General features: G+C 39.8%; 2 protein-coding genes and 1 pseudogene across 2 annotated transcripts; all 3 read left to right on the top strand.

Annotated features, from left to right (window-relative positions):
* The first annotated feature begins 2,989 nt into the window (after nt 1-2,989).
* On the top strand, nt 2,990-3,928 carry LOC117030773 (olfactory receptor 51B6). Its single transcript, XM_033120996.1, has one exon. The coding sequence runs from the start codon at nt 2,990-2,992 to the stop codon at nt 3,926-3,928; it is 939 nt and encodes a 312-aa protein (XP_032976887.1).
* Nucleotides 3,929-18,197: 14,269 nt separating this feature from the next.
* Nucleotides 18,198-19,167, top strand: LOC117029711 (olfactory receptor 51M1-like; annotated as a pseudogene).
* A 5,294-nt stretch (nt 19,168-24,461) lies between these two features.
* On the top strand, nt 24,462-25,549 carry LOC117029961 (olfactory receptor 51G1-like). The gene is given in 2 exon segments (XM_033119371.1): nt 24,462-24,959; nt 25,094-25,549. Coding segments are annotated over 2 exon segments (954 nt in total).
* Nucleotides 25,550-25,824: the final 275 nt, after the last annotated feature.

Raw genomic sequence — 25,824 nt, 5'->3', positions numbered from 1 at the left:
CTAAAACAGAGACACTAGGAGCTGAGGGGTGGGTGCAGGGAGGAAAAGCCTAGGATTTTCAACCCCTCCGGAACTCACAGTTAATCTCCTGTATCACGAAAACAGCTCTGAGTCATCAAATAAAAATGCTCAGGTTTTTAGTATGAAAACCGAAAAGAGTAGCAGCAACCCTGGTTGTAATCCTAAATACTACGAAGATTTCACCCATTCCTGGAGTCTTTCTAATCCACAGTGCATGAAAAGGACTCTGTCATTTGCTTAATGTATACATCACCTTGGACATATAAACAATATGACTCTATAGAGTGGAGAAAATAGGTTATTATAAGGATTCTATGGGAGAGAGAGAGAGAGAGAGAGAGAGAGAGAGAGAGAGAGAGAGAGAGAGAGAGAGAGAGAGAGAGGAGGGAGGGAGGGAGGGAAAAAGGAAGGAAGGAAGGAAGGAAGGAAGGAAGGAAGGAAGGAAGGAAGGAAGGAAGGAAGGAAGAAAGGAAGGAAGGAAGGAAGGAAGGAAGATGAGGCATACCTAATGTCCTTGTGTCCTGACACATAATGGAAACTTAACAATTATTTGTTTCTTGCATTTGCTTTTCAACTGTCTTCCATGTCTAGTGCGCCCACTCCCACTCCTGCTTCTTTAACTTGAATAAGCTGAGTATTTACTAAGCCTTTTACTTACAGGCAGGAGTCAGCTTTCCCTCCTTTTTTCAACATTGTGAAGACAGATTTGCTTTTCCCTCAACCTACTCCAGTTCCAGTGTTGCAGGCTTGATGTCATCAGTAGCTACCTTCAGAAGTCCCTACACTCACTCACCACTCTCCTTTCCTTTCCCTTTCTGCTTAGACACATCTTTTATCCACTGGTCAGATGAACTCTAGTTTAATACTTTCGGTTACTGTCAAAACGAAGCTCCTCGAAAGCCCCATCATCTTTTATCTGTTCGCCAGGCTTCTTGAGAAAATTTGACACATCTCAGGATCAATGACTAAAACTGGTGTATATGCACCAGATAGAGAGTGAGGAGGCTCTTCTTAGTAAAAAAAAAAAAAAAAAAAAAAAACTCAAAAGTGAAGAATAATTTATCCCTGGCAAAGCACTTCTCCATTTACAACTCCAATCCATTTTCACACCCTGGGTTAAGAGCATGACTGAGCAGAAATTACTAGTACCATTTAAGTATAATGAAACCAACGCCCAAGATTAAATGACTTGTTCAATATCATTATTGTTACAAAGCTGCAGAGCTGGAAATTGAATCAAAATCTTCTGAAGGTAAAAGCCCAGTAATGCTGCAAACATTTTTTCATGGACAAAAAAAGGATCTGGGAATTACTAAATTTGTACCAAGATTTTATTTATTTATTTATTTCAGTTTCAGGTGTACAAAACAATGTAATAGTTAGACATTTATCATTTATACCCCTCACAAAATGATAACTGCCCTCCCCCAATCTACTACCCCTCAGACATCGCATACAGCCATTACATTTCCACTGTCTCTATTCCTAATGCTACACTCCACTTCTTGTATGTGTGTGTGTATATATATATAATTGGAGTTGACATTCATTATTATTCAGCTTCAGCTTCAGGTGTACAGCACAGTGATCAGGCATCTACACCATCCCTGAAGTGGTCTCCCTAACAAGATAAGTGTCCATCGGATACCCTACAAAATCTGTGCATTATTGATTATATTCCCCAAACTGACTTTCATATTCCCGTGGCAATCCTGTGGTTACCAACTGTGCTTTCTAATCCCCTCACCTTCTCCCTCATCCCCACTCCCCTTCCATCTAGTAACCCTCAGTTTTTTTCAAAGCATGTGAGATGTACAATCCATACCAACTATAATAAAAGGTATATATATAATATCAACCCATATTCCCTGGTTGATGCCAGAGACACAAATGAATGTTTTGGGTTTTTTTTCCCCCAGAAATTAGCTACTTACACCAGATGACACCTTAAAATTCAAATGCAGTACAGAGCCTTCCCACTTTTGTTAAATTTCATCATATTCCATAGCTTTAAAAAGCTATTTTCCTTGAACTTGCCTAAATAACTGATTTCTATTTTTGTATCTCCAAATAGGTGATATGCCAACAGTAATTCGTCTTGTACTGTTAACAAATAATGCTTTCAAATGCTTCTATAAAATCCACACTTATTGGCTGATTTTTGTATCTATATTATGAAATTTTGAATTACTTGAGACATAGCACATCAATAATTAAGATATCATGATTCAAGGCAACATGGATATGTATTTTAGAGATAAACACATATAAGTAACTCATATCATTTTTTCAGTCTCCCAAAAGTCTCTAGAACTTTATCAATTGAATTTTCCTTCCAGATATATTTAGTGTTTTCCATTCCCTCAAATCAACAAACTCTATTTTCTTTTATTTATTTTCTTGTTTATGTATTTTTATTTGTTTGTTTTGCCTTAGGATGTTAATACTTGTTCCTCCAACACAGCTCAGGACCAATTTTCTACTGATCTTCTAGGTTTCATATATTGTGGGAAACCTGTACATCCACCCTTGATACTATCAGTCAGGATAAGGAGCACCATAAAAAGCATCCGGTAAGTTACAATGCTATTGCTATTACGACACTATTCAAATATAGTGATTTCTTCTTTGGTGTTGTGTTTTTTCTTGGTTATGAAACTTATAAGACATCAACAGGATCTATTTTGCATACATTGTTGTATCCCAGTATATTGTTCAGTAAACTATGCATCAATCCTGAATAATATGTAGAGTCCTCCTTTATACATTTTATTTTCCCATATCTAGGAATCTCTAGGGAATGAGTAAATTACCATCCATGCTGTCCCTGGAAGTCAAACATCATATATCATCATCAGATTGATAAACATCATATGAACAGGTAGTACACTCACAGAGCAATTTCTAAAGAAATACAGCTTCTATTGTATTATCTGAGGGGAATATTTTCCTCTTTGCAAACCCTGCAATGTGGCTCAACACAACTGTTTCTCCATTTCTGCTTACTGGCTTTCCAGGCATGGAGAAGGTACATCACTGGATCGCCATTGCATTATTAGTGGTTTACATCTCCATACTTCTTGGTAATGGCACTCTTCTCTTTCTCATCAGGGGTGATCATAACCTCCATGAGCCCATGTACTATTTCTTAGCTATGTTGGCATCTACAGACCTTGGAGTGACATTGACCACGATGCCCACAGTTCTGGGTGTCCTGTGGTTAAATCAAAGAGAGATTGGCCATGGGGTCTGCTTCTCTCAGGCCTACTTTATCCATACTCTTTCTATTGTGGAGTCTGGTGTTTTGCTTGCCATGGCCTATGACCGTTTCGTTGCCATCTGCAACCCCTTGAGATATACTTCCATCCTTACCAACACCAGGGTAATGAAGATTGGGATGGGGGTATTAACAAGGGCTGGTCTGTCAATTATGCCAATAATTATTCGCCTTCACTGGTTTCCCTATTGTCAATCCCATGTACTTTCCCATGCTTTCTGTCTACACCAAGATATCATCAAGTTAGCCTGTGCTGACATCACCTTCAATCGTCTCTATCCAGTTGTGGTTGTATTTGCAATGGTCTTGTTGGACTTTTTGATCATATCTTTTTCCTACATTTTGATCCTCAAGACTGTCATGGGAATTGCTTCTGGAGAAGAAAGGGCCAAGGCCCTCAACACATGTATCTCCCATATCTGCTGTATCCTGGTCTTCTATGTCACTGTAGTTGGTCTGACATTTATCCATAGGTTTGGAAAACATGCTCCTCATGTTGTCCACATCACAATGAGCTATGTGTACTTCCTTTTCCCCCCTTTTATGAACCCTGTTATCTATAGCATTAAAACCAAGCAGATCCAGAGTGGAATAATTCGCTTATTCTCACTGCGTCATACTAGAGCATAACTTTGACTTATTGCTCTTTGAGGAATAACTCAGGGAACTTGGACAAGCTGACAGGAGCAACTGGGGGAAGGCATTTCAATAGAAACCAGCCTCTCTGGAATTTAGAACATCATGTTACCCTGCCTATTTGTTGCTGAGTTGTATATGATATAATATGCATACAACACTAAGCATATATCTCAAGTTTCCAACTGTTTTACTGCTTTCCCAACTAATTCACCCTGTTTGGTGAGTCTATGGTATTGGTGAGTCTATATTATTCTTGGATCTATGGTATGGGTCACCAGTGTTTTTGTCAAATCCCATTGTTTTCCTATATGTTCTGCATGTATTGGCTTTGATATAGCAATTAGATTCTTGACCTCAGATATTCATCTAGCTTCTTCATTGATATGGAGATAGTTGCTATCTAGAGAATTGCACTAAGTGAAGCAATGAAACTTACCGTGTCCTCAGTTCAATATGCCAACTCTAGGAAAAGTATAACTAAGTCTGTTCACTTAAATTTTTGAGAAACATTTATTAAATATTATTATTAATAATATATATGTAAATAATATAACAACAGAGATATAATTATATAATAATAAACAGACATATATTTTCTCATCCAGATGGCCATTGTCTGGATGAGTTAGTCCCAGACACTGATGAACAGAGATAGGTATGTTCAGATAGTAAAATTGTATTATGGTTCCTGATTGGAAGCACATCATAGGTGAGGCTAGATGGGTGTTCCTGAAATGTGCAAAATACCAGAGCTGAGCAAGAATTGGTCATGTGTGTGAGTGGGGAGAAAAGGATAGGATGGAGGCAATGCTTGTGTCTAGAAGGAAAAAAGGATCTTTTCTTGCTCCTAGTATCTATTAAAGTTGATTTTGTTCACAGTCGAGGCATGGCAGAAAAAGTTCATTGTTCTACAGCCAGCCAAAGAGCCAGTACCCATGACTCAAGTGACAGATTTTAAAGTGAATCAAAGAGACATTCTCATGAACAGAAGATAGAATATGAAATGTAAGGATTACACAAGAGGTGATCCAGTGACTAGTCACTTCCTTTCATATAGATGGACCTTGTCTCTGGGCTCTGTCACACTGGCATTCAAAGTAGTCTCTGACTTTTGCACCCACTCTTGGTCACAGGAAGGTGAAAATTGCCCAGAATTCCCTGGATTTATGAGTAACATGGAGAAAACATGAAACCAGATCTTTAGCAGCTTCCAGGATAGTAAATGATGTTTACCAGATCAGTTCAAGAGACTGTTTGTTGGTTTATTTGTTTACTTGTTTGTTTTTACTCAGCTCAACTTTGTGTCTGTCTGTAATTATGTGTGACATTTGTGTTTCTCCTTTCATAGCTTCTAGACTGTGTGCTCCAGGAGGATAATGATATCATAGGTCTTGTTCCCTACTGTATTATAGAAACATAATATTTAATAAAATATAATTTTTATTAAAATGAATGAAACTTAAAGTGACCAATGTCTCTCTGTATGTTTGTTGGTTCTTTTCTTTATGTCACTGTTATTATTCTCTGTAATGCCTTCAAATGTTTGGGCATCCTAAGTTGTATTCTCATCTAATTCCCTAAAAAATAAAAGATCGCGATTCTTTAAGTCAGAGTTCATCCTTTCCCCATGGTCTTGGAAATGAATTCGAGGGATCTATGTTTCATCAAAGGAAATCTTCCTTGACTTTCTTTCTATACCCAACAATGCTGGGACCTGCCATAGAAGACTAATATAAAAGGTATTAGGATAACAATATCTTTTATAAAGCCTTCAAGTGGTTACATTTGATTGACACCCTCAAAGGTTTCTCTCTTCTCTTTCCATCCTTCCCTATAGTACTGAGATGGAATGGAGAGATCAGAGAAAGAACTTATAAGATATAAAGGACTGGGAACTTCAGTTTCTCTTTGATGGAGTTAGTCCTATGAAACAGAGAAGAGCTCTGGGATCATGATGGTCCCAGCTGAACATCTGAAGAGTAGGGTCAAGGGAGGTAGGGAGGGAAACTTTCCTGATAGATCAATTTAATGCCCTGCTCTGATTTTTATATTCATATGTGCTTCACTATAGAGGCAAGGTCCTGGGAGTTCTCTAAAAAAACCTGGAGCATAAAGGTCATCCTCCCTACCTCTTCTTTCCTATCCCTACATGATGTTTAAAATTAATCACCTTCCTGGTGACAAAATTAACGCCCAAACCAGGACACAGGATGAGACCTTGGAGGACCACTATTCCAAAGCTCCAAATCCCCAAGGCTGGGAAAATAAAAAAGGAGAGAGGAGGCAGAAATGGGCCTTGGGGAGAACCTCCTGCAACAAATGCCCCTCGAAGCTTGGCTTCTGGGTATGATCTAAAGAAGTGATGTTAGAACCAAGAACTTGGCCAGGCTCAGATTCCAGGGTCACAACTATGACACTGATGAACAAACGATTGATAAGCAAGTCAGTAAATGGCTCCAGTGTGTCTTGTCCTGGAAGGCTCAGTAACAGGGTATGGCAGGGTAGGGTGGGATATAGAGAGTTGATTTATTGGAACTCACAGAGAAAGGCAGTAATATGTTAGTTACGATGTGGTGGGCCATAGGAATACATCCCAAAGTCTCCCCAAAAACATGGCTTCTGAATAATCTCCTCTTACAGATTTTTGGAACAGGGAAAAGCCAAAATCTGCCTTCCACTCCCTAGTAAGCAGGTATATTTTGGAAGTAAAAAGCTAAAGATTCATGGGAATAGAGGCAAATATATCTGGTGGGATTCAGGACTCTGGGATGGATTATCTGTTTCCTTTGGTGCTGTCTTCAGCTGTTTGAAACTGCTTCCTCTTTACCCACCTGGTATTTACTCCCCAAGAGCTTAAATTGGGTTGAGCAGGGGAGGCACTATAATGACCAAGGATATAGACTAACAGAAAGAAAAACTTGTCAAATAGACGAGTCTCAGATTAAAGCAGAGGCAGACATTGAGGACTTTGTTGTTTGATACTCTGCTTTAAATTGTTGCGTATTTCCAGAAGTAAATACAGTATTCATCAGGAAATAAATAAAGTCTTTATTATATCATAATTCTACAGAAGTATCTAATGAACCCAAAGAACTGGTGGTCACTCAGAAACAGGTTTGGTGCCTTGAGAGAGTTGTTATGTGAGTCTCGTTGGTGTTTGCCAGCTGGAAACAAATGGGATTATAGAGTACAGAGTGATGTCAAAGAAAAAACATGGTTCCAGCCTGGCGATATGTTATCAGAGTTACGTGGCATAAAATACTGTAACAAGATGCATTCAGATAATAATAGATTAACAAACAGCCCAATGTATTCTGACCTGCCAGTCAGCACCCATTTTCTCCTGTATGCAGAAGAGTAGATATGGGTTTACTACTATAAAGAAGTCCTTTCTTAAAGCATATGCATATATTAAAACATTAGTGGGATACACATGTCATCCTGTTGCCCTGACAGGGTTCTGGGTGTGAATCTGCTACTGGCTTCATGCCATTCCAGGTATACTGAGACACTGGTAAGACTTAACATTACAATACAACACAGCTGATTTGATTGAACAAAATGTGACACATTTAAATTACACATTAAAAATTTTTTTTTATTTATGTGTAACTTTAAGGGTCAGGTACGACCTTCACTGAAATCAACATTCTCTATAACATCATAGATGCTCAATATAAACCGTCAGAATGGCAGGATGAGGTTTTTTTTCCCCAACCATTCTTAGAGGGCCTCTGCCTGGCACTCTGTGTCTCTGAGAAGCCTGGTTTTGGCTATAGAGGCATGAATGTAAGTTGGAGAGAAGAGGCCCAGCATTATCACCAGCACTGGGAACCACAAGAGTTGAAGCACTGCTAGGTGCTAGTTAGAGGGAGACTTAGGATCCATCAACCAACCTGTGGAGAAGCTAGGCAATCAACATGTTTGTGGGCCACATGCTAACACAAGAGTGCCTAAGGGACAAGCACTGCTTGTCCTTTGCACTAAGGATTAGATGACTTAGTGGTCAGCCCAAGTGGGCAAGACAAGAAATAATGAATGAAGAGGACAGAACAATCCTTAAGTGGGAGGTTAAAGGTCAGTGGAATAGACGGGAAGGAAAATTTGTGAAGGAAGTATAGAAGACAAGGAGGGAGAGTCAGGGAGACAGGAGTGAAGATCAAAACAGGAGCCCAAGGGAAGGTCTGTCTGTGTGTAGGATGTCAAAGGAAGAAGAGAAATCAAGATGTTCCCCTGGGACCCAAAGTCTCAGGGATAAAATATTGAATTCAGGGAAATAATTCCTCATCAGTGACTAACCCCTAGGAGTTCCTGTGCATGCAGGTTTGGGCGGGTTGGGGTGGTGTGCTATCTGAGCCATGAGAAAACAGGCCCAAACTTTCAGTCCCTCCCAGGACTTGGAGTCTTATCTCTTGGGCACAGCCTTATGGTCTCCAACCATTCCCCTCCTAAGCTTTGCGAATACTGCTGCCTCCGCCTACAGTGAATGATTCAAGATAAAGCACTCTTGGAACAGGGCAGAGGACAGTCTCTCAAGTCTCATATGGTTCAGATGTAAGAGAAGCTCTGCCACATACAGGCATATAACATTGCAAAGTCACTTAACCACTAAATTTTAGTTATTTCATTAACTGGAATAAAACCATTCCTAACAGAGGTTTTTGAAATTAAAAAGAAAAATAATGTTTCTGATGTGCTGGTATATTAGGAGACACACTGGCTCCATATAAGTATTCAAATGTATTCTTTTACTTATGCATTCTGCCTATATCTATTTTTATGATCTAGTGGCTCATATCCAAGTTGCAATTGAGACTAAACATTTCTCAAGCCTTTCTCAGTAGTTAGTAAGTAGTCAGACATTCCTCAAAGTTTTACTTCTACCAAGGCAAAGCTACCCTTCTTTATCCAATTATACCTCACAAGCAACTTAAGCTTCACGTGGCTCTTTGCTCTTATGGAGCCCCCAGTTCACTCAGATTTGTTGCATCTTCAATCAATTACTTAACTGACCCAGAGTAGGTAATCCAGCTATGACCTCTTTATCTTTCTGAAAACCCATCATCACATGCTTCTCAATACACAATCTAGTACAGTGGTTTTGGGATCAACCAGTACACACTTACTGGCTGTGTACTTTTTAACAAATCATTTCATCTTTCTGTGTTTCAATCTGTTCAACTTTAAATGGGGATACTAATAGTATCCACATTATTGGATTGCTTTAATGATGAAATGCATTAGTATATATATTAATAATGCACTTAATATCCAGTTTCCCCGAAAATAAGACCCAGCCAGACAATCAGCTCTAATGCGTCTTTTGGAGCAAAATTAATATAAGACCGGGTCTTATATTATATTATGTTATATAAGACCCAGTTTTATGTTTTCTTTTTTTGTCTGCTACTAGACATTATTTGTTTAAATTCAAATGTATTGGAGTGACAATGGTTAGCAAAATTACATAGGTTTCAAGTATACATTTCTGTAATGCATCATCTATATATCACATTGTGTGTTCACCACCCAGAGTCAGTTCCCCTCCATCACCATATATTTGACCCCGTTTACCCTCTTCTACCACCTCCCTCCTCCCTTACCTTCTGGTAACCACTAAACTATAGTCTATGTGTATGAGTTTTTGTTTCTTTGTCTTGTTTCTTTGTTGCTTTCAGTTTTATATCCCACATATCAGTGAAGTTAGTCATATGGTTCTTGACTTTTTCTGACTTATTTCGCTTTGCATTATAATCTCAAGATCCATCCATGTTGTCACAAATGGCACTATTTCATCTTTTCTTATGGCAGAATAGTATGTCTTTGTGTATATATACCACAACATTTTTATCCAATCATCTATCAAAGGACATTTTGGTTGTTTCCATATCTTGGCCACCGTAAATAATGCTGCAGTGAACATTGGAGGACATATATCTTTTCACATAAATGTTTTCAGATTTTTTGGGTAGATACCCAACAGAGGATTGCTGAGTCATGTGGTAATTCTGTTCTTAATTTTTTGAGGAACCTCCACACTGCCTTCCATAACGGCTGCACCAATCTGCATTCCCACCAACAGTGTATGAGGGTTCCTTTTTCTCCACAGCCTCTCCAACACTTATTATTATTTGTCTTGTTGATGATAGCCATTCTAACTGATGTGAGGTGATATCTCATTGTGCTTTTTATTTGCATTTCTCTGATGATTAGTGATGTTGACCATCTTTCACATGTCTATTGGCCATTTGTATGTCATCTTTGGAGAAATGTCTATCCAGGTCCTTTGCCCAATTTTTAATTATACAACTCAACAACAAAAACAAACAATCCAATTAAAAAATAATTCCCACTTTCTTGAAGTGTTGAGAATGGAGGAGGGTTTGAATTTAAGCCCACTTTTGGGCTGAAGTCTCCCCCTGGTGGTAACACTGGAAAACCACAGTTTGTATATTGACTTGGCTGTTTCACTTCTCCTACAGTAATCTCATACCCCACCAAGCCTGGCTAAGTGGGCCAGGTATCAATTCTGGATAAAGGACCCCTTAAATATAACTTACACTGGAACCCTGAAAAGCTCGCCAGGCTTTCCAGGCCCACATATATCCCTGCCTCTCTCTTCCACAAGCATTTTCAATCTCTGATACAGAATAGGCTCAATTGTGCTTTTTGTGGACAGAGAGAGTGGACAAAGACAGTCATGTTCTTATACACACACAGAGACAAGGTCTCTCTGTCTCTCTCTCTCTCTCTCTCACACACACACACACGCGCACACACACACACTCACACACACACACACACACAGGCACATGTTCAAATAATATCACATGCACTAAAAACCACTAGCACATATACAAATAAGCACACTCTTGCATTACTACTTTTGGTAATGAATTTAAATATTTAGTAACGGATCGATATTAAATACTTTTAATAATGATTCGATATTTAGTAATACATTCAAAGTTAAGGCCTGAATGACTTACACCAATATATTGATACTCAACTTCCCTATCATATACCCATGTTCACTTCACTTCATATCAACAAGATTTCAACATCACTCTTGGGGACAGAGATGGAGTCAAAGACCATTCCCTGATTGTTCCTTGCTGCCAGCCTTCTGAAATCAATTCTGCCTTCCTAGCCTGGGCTAGTCACACTGCTTATTTTCTTTACTAAAAGTGAGCTTCGTAAAGACAAGACCATGTCATGTTTACCTGTATATCTGTAAGGCTCTGCTCAGGGATTTTCAGAATAAGCACTTAAAGATGCACAGTGAATGAAAATTGATAAAGACATTTAATATAATTTCACTTTCAAATAGGATTGTTTTGTGATATGATAAAATTAATCTAAAGATCATTAGGGAATAAAAAAGCAAAAAGAGCTAAGTGTATTGTTTATAAATGACTACTTCTTGAGTACTAGTCCTTCATTATTATATAATTCAGAGAAGCACAGTAGAAAGCTGTTATATAAATGCTAGTAAAAAATATAATAAGGCAAAGATTACAAGTCTCTATATAAGTGGCAAGTTATCATTACATAGCATTGTTTAACTCTGTGGAACACTATCAGTTAAATAGCCTCACATAACTATATATACCAAATAACATGGGTGTCCAGTGCAGACTTTAAATCCTCCCTACATATTGCTAACAATGTACGCTACAAATATATATATATATATACACATATATATAATACACACACACACACACACACACACACACACACACACACACACACAGAGTCATTCCCTGCCTTCTTAAGCTCAATCATCAATATGTATACAATCTTTGACATGTCATATAAACCCCCTCAGAGTCTTATCCCTACATACTTCTACTGTCTCATTCCAAAGCATTACCTCTCTTGAATTTTATGAATATATTTCTCAGAACACATAAAGTTGTCCTCACCTCAATGCCCCAGCTTATACTATTCCTTCTTCCTGGAAATACTTTCTATAAAACCCTACCTTATGGTTAATTCTTAGTCTTCATAGCTCAGTTTTGAGTACTTTCCCTGGGCCTCCCAGATGGGGTGTGTGGGGACAGATCCCCAGAGAGCAGTTTCCAGGGTCTCGGCCTCACGTCGGGGAGTGCTGACTCGGGTAGTAGATCGCCATCGGTTGTGGCTAGTTGGCCGTCAGCTGTAGCCAGTTAGCCATTGGCCACTAATATAACTGCCGCGGCTGCGTTGGGGAGTGGAGTTGGGAGGAGAGTCGAGGGGAGTTGAGGAGAGTCGGTCAGTTGGCAGAAAAGTGTACAGCAGGTCGCACGTCGTGTGAATCCAGCCTCCAGTGAGACTATACTGGTATGACTCCCCTACCTATGGCTCCATGGGTGTTCCTTTTTGGCCTAGCCACATCCTGCGTTCTTATGTGGGGAGCAGGAGCAGAGACCCACAGGCCGCCCTGCGTGACAGGGTGGTTATCACCCACGCATCTCATGTCCATCTCTTTGGTGGCACTTATGATACTTATTGTATCCTCTCATATGATAGATGCTCCCAAATGATAGTAATAGTTGTTCATCATCACAATAGCAGCATTGTTGCTGCGATCCTATCCTATCCTATCCTATCCCTCACAAGGCTTCCCTTAGGTAGCCGCCAAAATTAGGTTCTCAAAGTAAAGGGAGGATTTTCTCAATTTTTTCTGGTAGGAGTTTCCTCTCCTAGATGCCAAAATGAAAACGTTCAGCTCTCTTCTTTTGTACCAGAGCCAGAACCTCTTTATAAACTATAATTTGGTAAGGTGTCTTGCTCTCTGCATCCTGTCCTGTCACTCTCACTCAGCCTGCGTACCCTCTGGCTGTAACCACTAGTTGTTTACGTGGTCTAAGGTGGTGCCACTTCCTATCTGTGTGTATTCTGATCACACCGGCATGTCATAAGCTTCGTGGGCCTCTATCCTTACTTTGGATCTATATGCCCCATTTGGGAGAGGTTCATCCTCACATAACTCTGATCAACCATCCCATTTGAAGGATATAATATAACGCTTTGTTCATGCCACTTTGTGTGTGTGTGTGTGTGTGTGTGTGTGTGTGTGTGTGTTGAAAGGGAAGAGAAATGTGCATATAACTTAACCACACTGAGGCTGTAACACAGAAGAAGAAGAAATACAAACTGACTTTTCTAAAAGATGATAATATTTGCTACCAGAAGAGTGAAGGAGGCAAGAAGAGAGGAAATATTGGGGAAGAACGGCTTGTAGTAGGGCTTGTTGAAAGAGTTTTGTACACCTGAAACTAATTTTTTTAAATAAAGTTGAATGGAGAACCTTGAAAAAGTTTGAGACACTGGCCTGGACATATATTTGGGGTGGGAGTGCATAGGAAAGGTTTTTATCTGGCTGACCTTTGCTCTGGGCTTAAAGATACCGTGACTGGCAGAGACAAAAGGCAAATGAATAATCTTGTAAAAGGAAATACAAAAGTAAGTGTGAAAATGAGTGCAAGAGTAAGAGGACATTGGGGCAGTGGGAGCTGTGATGCCTCCAGGAAGGTGGCAGTTTAGAGCCGATGGGGAGTTGCATGGATAATCTCCATATACCACATCCAGCCTCTGGCCAACGATGGGTCTATTGTAATGAACAGAAGGAGGAGACAAATGAGTTGGCAGGTGACTGGGATTAGTTTTTTCATAAAGTGGAAAAAGTGTGTGAGGCAGTACCACTTTTCCTGAAGGCAAAGCCTGGAGACTAAACCCTATAAAGTTAGGGCTCTTCGGGCTCAGGTGAACCAGTGGAAGGAGAGAGGGATGGAGGCCGAGGAGAGTAATGATGGTTCCTGCCTACATAGCTTCCAGTCCTGGGGACTCTTTGTTTGCCCTCAGCTTCTCCCAGCTGGAGCCATAGCATTTCACACATACAGGGGAAAGAGAATAAATCCTTCCCTGACAGCCACAGTCTGATGCCTTTCACTGACCTCGGTGACATCCTGCCTACCCTCTTCCTTTTCCTATACAAATTACCTCGACTTACCTTTTCTAACATTAGCAACTGCTGGTGAGACATGGGACACATGAGAATAAAGAGAAAAAAATCAGGGAGAGAAGGATGTACAGGTGTCAAAGAAAGCAGTAATCCTGAAAGGAAGTGGTCTGAGTTCTAATTCTGACTATTGCCCTAAATGTGTGAATGACCTTAGGCAAGTGGATTTCCCACGTTATGCCTTACTTATTATTTTCATTTGCAAAATGAAGTCTTAGAAACCAGGATCCCAACTGAGTAACACAAATATTTGATTAATGGATGGAAGGGATTGAAAAGGAGCTGTCATAAAAATTAGAAGAAAGTCAACAGGTACTGGCATCAAGAATTCCAAGAGAGCTTTAGAAATAAAGGCATAGGCGTAAGATACAACTATTGCAAAGAAATCAGTTATGAATAAATCATCGCTATCCCTCCTTGTTGCATCCACCAACTTTCTATTCACATCAGTTTATTCACTAAAGATTTTAGCACTGACTCATTTTTCTCTTTCCATTACTGATCCAGATATAATTCATTCTCAGTGATTTTCCATAGTCTCTGCTTTAATCCAAATAGCAGCCTCGTTTTCTGCTCCTGACCTCCTTTCATCAAGGACTGTGTCCTTTATCTTAAATCAGTAACTCAGTCCGATCCCATATTCTAGAAACCAGATCCATTTTCTCTGTTTCTTACTCTCTCACGTTTTAATTTTTCTTTTTATCCGGGTTGTGTCTACTGTACATCGTCAGAAGCACACCTTTACATATACCATTAACTTCAGGCATGCCAGCTACCTAACTTCAATCTAGTTCAATTCAACTCTCCACATGGTTCTCTCCTGCATTGGAGCAGATAACTGTAGTGACTGAAAGCACACCTAAATGCTGTCTAGTTCCACTCTGAATTTATAAACCTCAAATGGCCTTCATCACTGCCCGGAATCCTACTACGTAGCCCTAGTACATCTGTTCTCTCACTCTTCCTCTTTCTCTCACAAACACACTAGAATCAAATTTTCTTCCCAACCACTCTAGTAAAACTGCTCTTCTCAAGATCAACCATGAGTTGCATATTGTTAAAGTCTTTGATCACTTCTCAGTATTTATTAGCTTGACCCCTTAGCAACATTATATGGAATTGATTGATCCCTTTTGAAACTCATACAAGACCACACTCTGATTTTGTTCTTAACTGGCAATTTTCCCCCTTAATCTATTTTATTTATGTCTATTTTGGCCTCTAAATTTTAGATTTGTCTAAGATTCAATACTAGAAACTTCTCTCTACACTTACTTCTTAGGTTTCCTCATCCAGCTTGTGTGCTAATATCTTTCAAATTTATCTTTCTTCCCCAACTTACTTCTGAGGTCCACATTTCTACTACTAAGTTGATAAAAACAAATAAATGAAAATGCTGCTGAGGGAAGTGATTATAAATTAAATTTTTGACATACTTTTGAGATAACTATAAAACATGTAAGTGAAGGCGCTCAGCGTGCTGCTATGAATACGAGCCTAGAAATCAAAAAAGAAAAGTTACAGAAATATATTTGATACTCGTTAACATATAGATGGTAAAAAGTCATGAGAGTGATGATATTGCCTGAGGAGGAACAAAGAGTATGGTCAGAAAATTTCCCGGGATGTGAATGGCTATAATTAAGAAATAAGCTCAAATTCATAAAATCCTTTCTAAAAGCAAGGTCCATAAGTTTAGTACCTATGCTTTCTTCTATGTAATTTATTGTTTCAGGTCTTGTATTTAGGTCTTTGATCCATTTTGAGTTAATTTTGGTATATGGTGACAGACAGATAACAGTTTCATTTCATTCTTTTGCATATGGCTTTCCAATTTTTCCAATACGATTTATTGAAGAGGCTTTCCTTTTTAATTGGGTTGTTTGTTTGTTTGTTGTTTAGTTGTATGAGTTCCTTATATATTTTGGATGCTAGCCCTTTATCCGAGGCATTGTTTGCAAATATCTTCTCCCATTCATTTTGTTGCCTCTTTATTTTGCCAATGGTTTCTTCTGCTGTGCAGAAGCTTTTTAGTTTGATGTGGTCCCATTGATTTATTTTAGCTTTTACTTCCCTTCTCTTTGAGGTCAAATTCATAAAATCCTCTTTGAATCCAAGGTCCATAAGTTTAGTACCTATGCTTTCTTCTATGCAATTTATTGTTTCAAGTCTTGTATTTAGGTCTTTGATCCATTTTGAGTTAATTTTGGTATATGGTGACAGACAGATAACAGACTCATTTCATTCTTTTGCATATGGCTTTCCAATTTTTCCAATATGATTTATTGAAGAGGTTTCTTTTCTCCATTGTATGTTTTTGGCTTCTTTGTCAAAAATTATCTGCCCATATATATGTGGGTTTATTTCTGGATTCTCAATTCTGTTCCATTGGGCAGTGTGTCTGTTTTTCTGCAAATATCATGCTGTTTTGATTATTGTCACTTTGTAATAAAAACTGAAGTCAGGGATTTTGATACCTCCAGCATTGTTCTTTTTTCTTAGGATTGCTTCAGCTATTCAGGGTCTTTTGTGATTTCACACAAATCTGATGATTGTTTTGTTCTATTTTTTTTTAATGTCATTGAGATTTTTATGGGGATTGCATTAAATCTGTATGTTGCTTTAGGTAATATGGCCATTTTAACTATGTTGATTCTTCCAATCCATGAACACAGAATATCTTTCCATTTCTTTGTGTTTCCTTCAATTTCTTTTAATAGTGTCTTATAGTTTTCAGTGTATAGGTCCTTCACATCTTTTGTTAAGTTTACTACTCAGTATTTAATGCTTTTTGTTGCAACGCAAAAGGAATTGTTTATTTTCATTTCTTTTTCTGAAATTTCATTGTTAGTATATAGCAATGCAATAGATTTTTGTACATTGATTTTTATGAATGTGACCTCAAAGGCAAGGGAAATAAAAGCAAAAAAAAAAAAATGGATGGAACTATATCAAACTAAAAAGCTCCTGAATAGCAAAAGAAACCATCAACAAAACAAAGAGGCAACCAACCAAATGGGAGAAGATATTTGCAAACAACACCTGCAATAAGGGGCTAATATCCAAATATGCATGTATACTCATACAACTCAACAACAAAAAAACAAACAATCCAATTATAAAATGGGCAGACAACCTGAACAGATATTTCTCCCAAAAAGACATGCAAATGGCCAACAGATATACAAAAAGACTCAATGTCACTAGCTACTAGGAAAATGCAAATCAAAACCACACTGAGATACCACCTCACATCTGTTACAATGGCTATTATCAACAAGACAAGGAATAACAAGTGTCAGAGAGGAGTGGAGAAAAAGGAACCCTCATATACTGCTGGTGGGAATGTAAATTGGTACAGCCCTTATGGAAAACAGTATGAAGTTTCCTCAAAAGCTTAAGAATACAATTACCATATAACACAGCAATCCCTCTTCTGGGTATCTACCAAAAAAAAATCTGAAAACATTTATCTGAAAAGATATATGTACCCCTATGTTCATTGCAGCATTATTCACAGTAGCCAAGACATGGAAACAACAAAAATGTCCTTCAATAGATGATTGGATAAAGAAGATGTGGTACATATATACACAATGGAATACCAGTCTGCCATAAGAAAAGATGAAATAGTGCCATTTGTGACAACAGAGATGGATCTTGAGGATTATTATGCTAAGCAAAATAAGTCAGACAGAAAAAATCGAGAACTATATGATTTTACTGATATGTAGGATGTAAAACTGAAAGCAACAAAGGAACAAGACAAACAAACAGAGAAACAAAAACTCATAGACACAGACAGTAGTTTAGTGGTTACCAGAAGGTAAGGGGGGATGGTAGAAGAGGGCAAAGGGGGTCAAGTATAGAATGATGGAAGGAGAACTGACTCTGGGTAGTGAACACACGATACAATATATAGATTATGTATTATAGAAATGTACACTTGAAACCTATGTAATTTAATCATTGTCACCCTGATAAATTTAATAAAAAATTAAAAAGGAGAGGTAAGCAATGGATAGAAACAAAACGGAATAAAAATAATAGAAATATTGAGGAAAACCTTGTAAGGATGGTGCTATCAAAGAAAGTTTCAATCAGGTGGTGAGGATGGTGGAATTAATAACAGTGAAGTAGAGGATGTACAAAGATGATGATGATGACATTTCTGCTTGTAACAGTGTAAATATTAATGAAGCAAAAAATTAATAACTAGAAATACCTGTTTCTTTTCAGGTCAGTCCATGAGGAATGCCAGCCCAATATCACCTCAGTCCTCAAATCATGCTCCTGTCCAACATCTCTTAGGTTAGCTCCATGTTCTACTTCATCAGCTATCCTGGATTGGAAGCCAACAAACATTGGATTTTCATCCTCTTTTTCCTTATGTACCTGATGGCCATTTCAGACAATTGTTTCATTCTGACCATTATTAAGACCAGCCCTCGTTTCCACACACCCATGTACTAACTACTATCCTCTCTGGCCCTCATGGACCTGAGTGTGTCAATAGCCATGTTGCCCACTATGGGAATCTTTTGACTCAACTCCCACGGTATCTACTTGGAAGACTGTTAAATTCAGTGTTCTGCATCCACTCATTTTGCTTCACGGAGTCCTCAGTGCTCCTTGTCATGTCCTTTGGCTGCTTTGTGGCCATCTGCCAGCTCCTGAAATACTGTCATTACCACTGACCAGCACGTGGTCAGAGCAGGCCTGGTTGTCATTTTCCAGGGACCGGTGGCCCTTGTTCCTATTAGCCTCCTCCTGAAGACTTTTCCCTATTGTAGGCCTCAAATCCTCTCTCATTCTTTCTGTCTACACCAGGTGATATACTTGGCCTGCACAGACACCGCCTTCAACAACCTGTATGGGCTGACACCGGTGGTGTTCGCTGTGATGCTGGACCTGGTGCTCATTGGGCTGTCCTATGGAGTCATCCTACACACAGAGGAAAGACTGGCCTCCCAGGAGGAATGGCATTAAATCTTCCAAACATGTACCTCACACCTCTGTACCATGTTAGTATTCTGTGTGCCTATGGTGGGGCTATCCTAGTGTACTACTTTGGGAAGCATGCCGCATCTGCTGTCCCCATTCTCGGCAAATGTCTACCTTTTTGTGCCTCCCATGCTTAATAATATAAAGTATTAAGACCAAGAAGATCCATCATGCTATCAGGAAACTCCTGGATTTTGGAAAGGCCGGTGTTGAGTCCTAGAGCTAAAAATTCCGCTGAGTGCCCAGAAGAAAGTCCCCAGTCAGACTAAGAATTTATAGCATTGAATACCTATTATTACATCCTGTGTTTCCCAAGATTTTTTTCCATTGTCCTAAATAAAATATGAGTGAATTTCTTTCCTGAGTTATGAGTTAATAATGCTGACCTTCTCTTGCTTAAGTGATAATGCCTTCTCCTATATATGACACCTAGCATTTTGAGTAGAATCAAAAGCTGCTCAGAGGGAGACTCTGTTGAGGGTCATCATCATTGTGCAAAAACTAAAACTAAAATGAAACTAAACAAAAACTAAAAAGGAACAATACCTAAAAATGCACCCAGAACAGATCCTGGCAGAAAACAGATAAATGCCAGTTCTAATTCACTTCAAGAAATTTACCTCCTCCCATGACCCCTTATGACTGCTTCCCTCATTTCTACCTGGCCAAGCTCCTTCTCTTTGGTTTCGATGCTGGCTAAGCAATATCCTTTGGACTCTTGAGTCACATTGGAAGGATCAAAACTTCATACTCTTCCCAAATGGCTGATTCAGACAGAATTCTTTCAAATCTTTCTGAAGATGTGCTCCCTTCTGGCCCTGCTTATCTGGTAGAAGCCCTTGACCCCACCTCTGACTCTTTTCATTTCTGATTTTACCATCTGTGGTCTCTTGAGTCCTACAACCTCAGGTCTGACTTCAAGCTAAAATCAGTGTTTTCTTCTGTTAGTTGTGAGATCTTGTACAATGGTGTGCAATGCAATAAAGCTTCAATGAAGGAAACTACATCAAACATGTCTAAGTCGTAGTCACATTGCTCAGAAGGTTGTAAAATTGGCAGAGAAGACTGCACCTACCATTGACTGAATGAAATTCATGTTGAACTCTCAGCATTGAAGTTGCTTCCTAAAGACATTTTCAATGGCAAGCTCCCTCTCCAATATCAGAACAGATGCTTCATCGGTCTGTTCCCACAGTACACTGTATTTCCCGTTGTGACATTTGTCACACACATATTAATGTGTGACATAATAGTACATATTAGTGTACTATTTTGGGTTTTAGTTTAGCTTCTTTCTTCCCCTCCAGAGTAGATTACTAAATTAAGCTCCTTGGAAAAGTATGCATGTTGTGTTTACCAGTAAATCTCTAAATACAATGCCTGGCAGATAGTAGATACTCAATAAATAAATATTAAATGAAATCCTGGGTCCATAAATGCATAAAGTGGGATCCAAAGCTAAGGAAGAGAACTTCTTTTCATTTCTAGGGAAGCTTTCCCTCTTCACATCCAGGAAGCCAGAGAAGACCCCTTTCTGATGGCATCCACCAAAGGGGTGTCTCCATACTTTTCCTAGTTCTGCCTAGCTCAGGCGTTCGGAGCCCTCCCACCCTCTCTGCCATAGACTAAATTTACAGTGACAAGGAAGTGCTTCCTTAGGGTTTCTCTTCACAGCTCTGGGCCATGGAATACCTTGTATATAAACCACTACTTTTCCTGCCTGATCCAAGGCCCAATAGAAAACGTGCTGAATCTGCTTAATCAATAAAATTTTCAAGTTCTTATCATGGACTTAGGAATTCAGAGGTTCCTGAGCCCTGAAAAGATAATTATTTTCACAAAGGCAGATACTGTGTTTTATTAATCTTTACATGCAAATATATGGCCCAAAGCTTGTAGTCTTCTCATATTTGCTGAATGAATGAGCATGACTAACTACTTGGTGAGAAGGAGAGTTTCAAAGGGAAGCTTAAAGAGAGGATCACAGAAAGAAGGACTGAGGGTCAACTAATAATTTTTCTTGTAATAATAGCAGACAGTGGGAGAAGAAAATGAATGATAATCTGATCTGCTAAAATATATCATGGTGGTACCTATGGGTCACTAAGTTTCTATGGAAGATAACTGGGGCTCCCCATAATTAAGTTCTGGGAGGATGTTGATCCCTCTTTTTTGTCTGTCAGGTCTGCATCCATCTAAGGAGTTTCCTCTGAGAGCCTAAGACCCAAAGGAAGACAGATAGCTTTATAATTGCCAGTGCAGCAGATCCTGAGCCAGTCAGAAGAGGCTGGGAGAGGAGTGAGAAGTGCTGCAGGGCTCAGGAAAGAAGCTACTGATAGCAAGGGACCAGTAAGTTACTGAAGGTCCTTTGGTTTGTGGATAAAGGCAGTCAATCCAATGACCTCTCTGATACCTCTTATCTAGCAGACCTATAAGTAGAGTTATAAGTAGAGTTATGGGGTAGGGCAGCTTCCAGGACAATGGCCAGTCTGTGGTTAGAGTTGCTGTTCTATTGTATCTCACCATGATCTTTGAGAGTGTAAAGAGAGACCAGAATTGTGACTGGGATGCACTTTGATGTGAATTGGTACAGGATGTGGCAGGCAAGGAGTTATAATCTCAACAACTCTGCCCTAGTTGATTCAGCTTCCAACACTTCAGAGCACTACTTTCCACAGTCCCATTAGACAAAATAGTTTTCCTGGAAAGGCAGGAGGGAATGTGTGAACTCTGTCACAGAATAAAGTTAAGATGCAGAGCAGAGGGGTTGGGTCACTTCACCAAGTCATATGTGGCTGGCTTATCCAAAAAATACTTAAGAGCTCAGAGCTCCCAACCCTGAGTTTTTTATTATCACTGTTGTCAGATCGCCTACTAACTGTCCCATAGAGCCCCCTGCATACAAGCAGGGAAGGTCTGTAGCTGTCATATGGTAGATAATTTTTATGGAGAACTTTCAATAAGAAGGTAGTGTTGGAAACTGAAAATAATAATGATCTACGTCTATTGTGTGTATGGTTCTAACTGCACCACCTCTAGAATTGCATATAAATGACTCTATAACCTCCAAAGAAGGTATAATAATTGTCTCAATTTTTCAAGTGAGAAAACTAAGATTAAGCAAGTAATTTGCATAATCATAGAGTTCATAAATATTGATTTGAATGCAGATTTCATTCCAGAACTACTTCCTTAACCACCACATGATACTGACTAATGAATCTGTGTCTAGAGGGCCACATGACTAGATGGATTCTTCCCTGTCCAGTGGCCTTGAGATGAAAAGAGTGAGCAAAGGGCTGTGGGAATTTCTCTGGCCTCCTTCTTTAGGGTACCAACCTCAGGCTTTGCAATACCTCATCCTCCCTCTGTTCCTCATGCTTCCCCATGTCAGTCCCTTGGTGACTCTCCACATTTTCCATTCCCCATCTTCTCTGCTGCCCAGCCCTCCCTCTTCTGTTGTCTTACAAGAGATTTTCTCTTCTCAAACCTCCTACTCTGCCTCTTCCTCTCTCTCTGTTTCTCCCTCTGCTCCTACCCATCCTCTCTCAGTCCCTCAGCTTCCTATCAATTTATTCATTGGCGGTCCACTTTACTGTTCCTCAGTCTCTTTCCAATCCCCAGTTCTCTCTCTATGTCTTTCTGCCATCCATCTCTCTATTCTCAGTCTTTCAGCAACCCTCTCTCTGACTTTAGCTTACCCATTGTCCAGGCCCTTCATCCTGTCCCTCTGCCTCACATTTGCCCCATCTTCTGCTCCTGAGTTCCTTCCTCTAAGTTTCACACCCCTCTTTCTCTCTGACACTCAGCTTGCCTTATTCTGTCCTTCAACATCTTTATCACCAGCGTTCACCACACCCCCATTCTTCTTCCATTTTCTCAAGGTCTTATAGCCTCTCATACTTCTTGAACCATGGTTCACCTCAACTTTCCCCCTCAGCATATTCTTATTAAGCCACCATTTCACTGTTTCTCATCCTTCTCCTACCTGTCCCTCATTGTACCTTCCTTCATTCTTCAGACTCATCATCCTTCAGTCTGTCGCTCATCCTTGCTTTCTGTCCCTCAGTATACACTGTGATCTGTTGCTCAGTATACTCTTTCCTCACTGTCTCTCAATTATTTCCTCAGTCCTTTAGTGTCTCAGTAGATCTCCAATCTTTCAAAGGCACATGACATCTTATGCAAAGATCTAAAGCACTCTCATATTAAAGAGGAGATGGAGTTTATTTCCGAATGATAGGAGGGGCACAGAGTAGGCACAACAGGGGAAATTACAAGAAAATCAGTTTTTGGTTCAGAAGCAATAACAAATATATTTGTTGTTTATTATACCCCAGACTTTGTGCTAAGTTTTGTACACATTAAAACACACCCATTCTTTAAATAGGAAATATCATTATCATTATTTGATAATGATATTTACTGATGAGGATACAAAAGCAAATATTATATCAGAGTCTGGGATCCAGGATAGCAGGATGTCTTGTGAGCCTCTCTTCAGGTACTCCTGTTTTCAGTATTTAGTAAATGAATTTGAGCAAGGAACAGGCTTTGTCACTGTTGCCCCTGTTTCAAGGTACACTTACTGATATGCATTTTTTGCAATATTGGCTTAGGAAACATTTCTCTAATAAGTTTACCTCATTCATTAAAGTTGTGTACATTGTGTCAGGCCTCCAGCTTGATTTCTGGAGCGAGATATCTTTGAAAATATAGAGACAAAAAAAAAAAGAGGAAAAGGAAAAGAAACAGAGGAGCAGGCATGTCAGTACACTCTGAAGTTAGAGTTGAAAAGAAAGAAATCTCAGGATTTAGGGTGAAGGTAGCAACTTAAAAGATGTAGACTACATAGGATAAATTAGTGTGATTTTGTGAGAACACAAATGAGATTCTCAGGGACCTGAGCAGATGCCTGAGGTGTGAGGCACTGGGCAGTGAGTCATGGATTCCTTGAGAAGGGTTGAGTTGGGAGAGAAGCCGGGTACCTCTTCTCCTGATCACACAATGACAATAAGTATATAAAGCAGATTGGATGAGGTAACTCTCTACAAGCATCCTCAATTTGCTTAGAAAATTAGAGATAATCTGTCCTATAGAAAATGCTTGAAGAGGTCATACAAAGAAGACAATTTGGAAGGAAGAAAATTTTCAAGAATCTGCACATTCTGTTTAAGTTGATCTATACAGGTTTTTCTAAGAGAAGAAAAAAACTTATCTTTCACTAGCTGGTGAAGAACAATAATAGCGAAAACCTTTGTTGAGGGTTAATGTCACTGATGTAAGTAAAGGATTAGATGAGAATAGAGAAAGGGCGAGGGGAAGCAGGAAAAGGACAGACTGCTTGTGAGGGCAGTGGTTCATTGAGAGGTCACTGAGTTCCAGAGCACGCAGAGAGGCCAGACCATCGAGCAGGGGATTGGTGCCTAGTGATAGTGGGACAACTCATGCTTACAGCCTTAGTAATCTTCAATCATACTGCCACATTTCTCGGAGTGAATAGGCCTCTTGAAAATGAGGATATCCACCCTACGAAGTGCCAACTTGAGTTTCTCTACTTTCCTGCTGACAGGCTTCCCAGGCCTGGAATGGGCTCACCACTGGATCTCACTGCCCCTTTTTGTAGGATACCTCATGGCCCTCCTGGATAATGCCGCCATCTTGCATCTGGTACGAACTGACCCTTCCCTCCACCAGCCCATGTACTACTTCCTGGCCATGCTGGCTGTGACAGACTTGGGCCTATGCATGTCCACGTTGCCCGCAGTGCTGGGTGTGCTGTGGTTTGATGCCCGGATGGTGGGCCTGGTGCCCTGTGTTCTGTAGCAGTACTTCCTACACTCCTTCTCCTTCACGGAGTCAGCCGTGCTCTTTGCGATGGCTCTGGACCTCCTGGTGGCCATCCGATTCCCACTGCGCTACGCATCTGTGCTCACAGGTCCTCATGTGGCATTGGCCGTGGTTGTGCTGGGCATGCGGAGTGCCGTCATCACTGCTGCACCCTCATTGCATAGTCACATAGATATTAGTGTACAGCATAGGCAATATAGTCAAAAGTATTGTAATAACTTTGATTGGTGGCATATGGTTATTAGATTTATTGTGATCACTTTGTAAGTTAAAAAAATGTTGAATAATATGTTGTATACCTGAAATTTGACATCTGTCATCCTGGGGCATTGTCCCATGCTTACTGCCTTCACCAGGACACAATCTGCCTGGCCTGCTCTGACACACATTTCAACAGACTCTATGGGCTGTGCATCATCATGCTGGCCATGGGCTCTGACGTCCTTTTCATCCTGCTCTTCTATACTGTCATCCTTCACACCGTGTTGGCCATCGCCTCTGCAGGGGAGAGGCTCAAGGCCCTCAACACCTGCATCTCCCACATCCTGGCTGTGCTCTGCTTCTGTGTGCCTGGGCTAGGACTGTCCATTGTGCACAGATTTGGGCGCCACCCCTCGCCCCTGGTGCACATCCTCGTGGGCACTGTCTCTGTGCTCTTCCTGCCGCTGATGAACCCTGTCATCTATAGCATCAAGACCCAGCAAATCCGAAGGGCCGTCTTCAAAGTGGTTTCACTGGGGAAGACGCAATGAGATAGTGGGGATGGACCATGTTATTCAAAATAAGGAATAAGTGAAAGCTTCTTTTTTGTATTTTCTCCTTTACTGACCTTTGATGCTCTAATTCTATAGCAATTTAATTAGGGTTAATTACTCTGATGATATGGAAAGTTCAATCATCACTTATTATTCATTAGGTTAAATAACGAGTTTACCACTATTCCTCACAATATAATATTTCTATTATATCCATCAAGGTTAACTTTACTGTAGATCTAAGAGGAACTTCCCAATGTTGCTTTTTCTTT

This window comes from Rhinolophus ferrumequinum, chromosome 11 (assembly GCF_004115265.2).
Source record: "Rhinolophus ferrumequinum isolate MPI-CBG mRhiFer1 chromosome 11, mRhiFer1_v1.p, whole genome shotgun sequence".
In the NCBI taxonomy this organism is placed as follows: domain Eukaryota; kingdom Metazoa; phylum Chordata; class Mammalia; order Chiroptera; family Rhinolophidae; genus Rhinolophus; species Rhinolophus ferrumequinum.
Note: the sequence above shows the minus strand (reverse complement) of the source record. Positions and strands in the feature narration are given on the sequence as shown.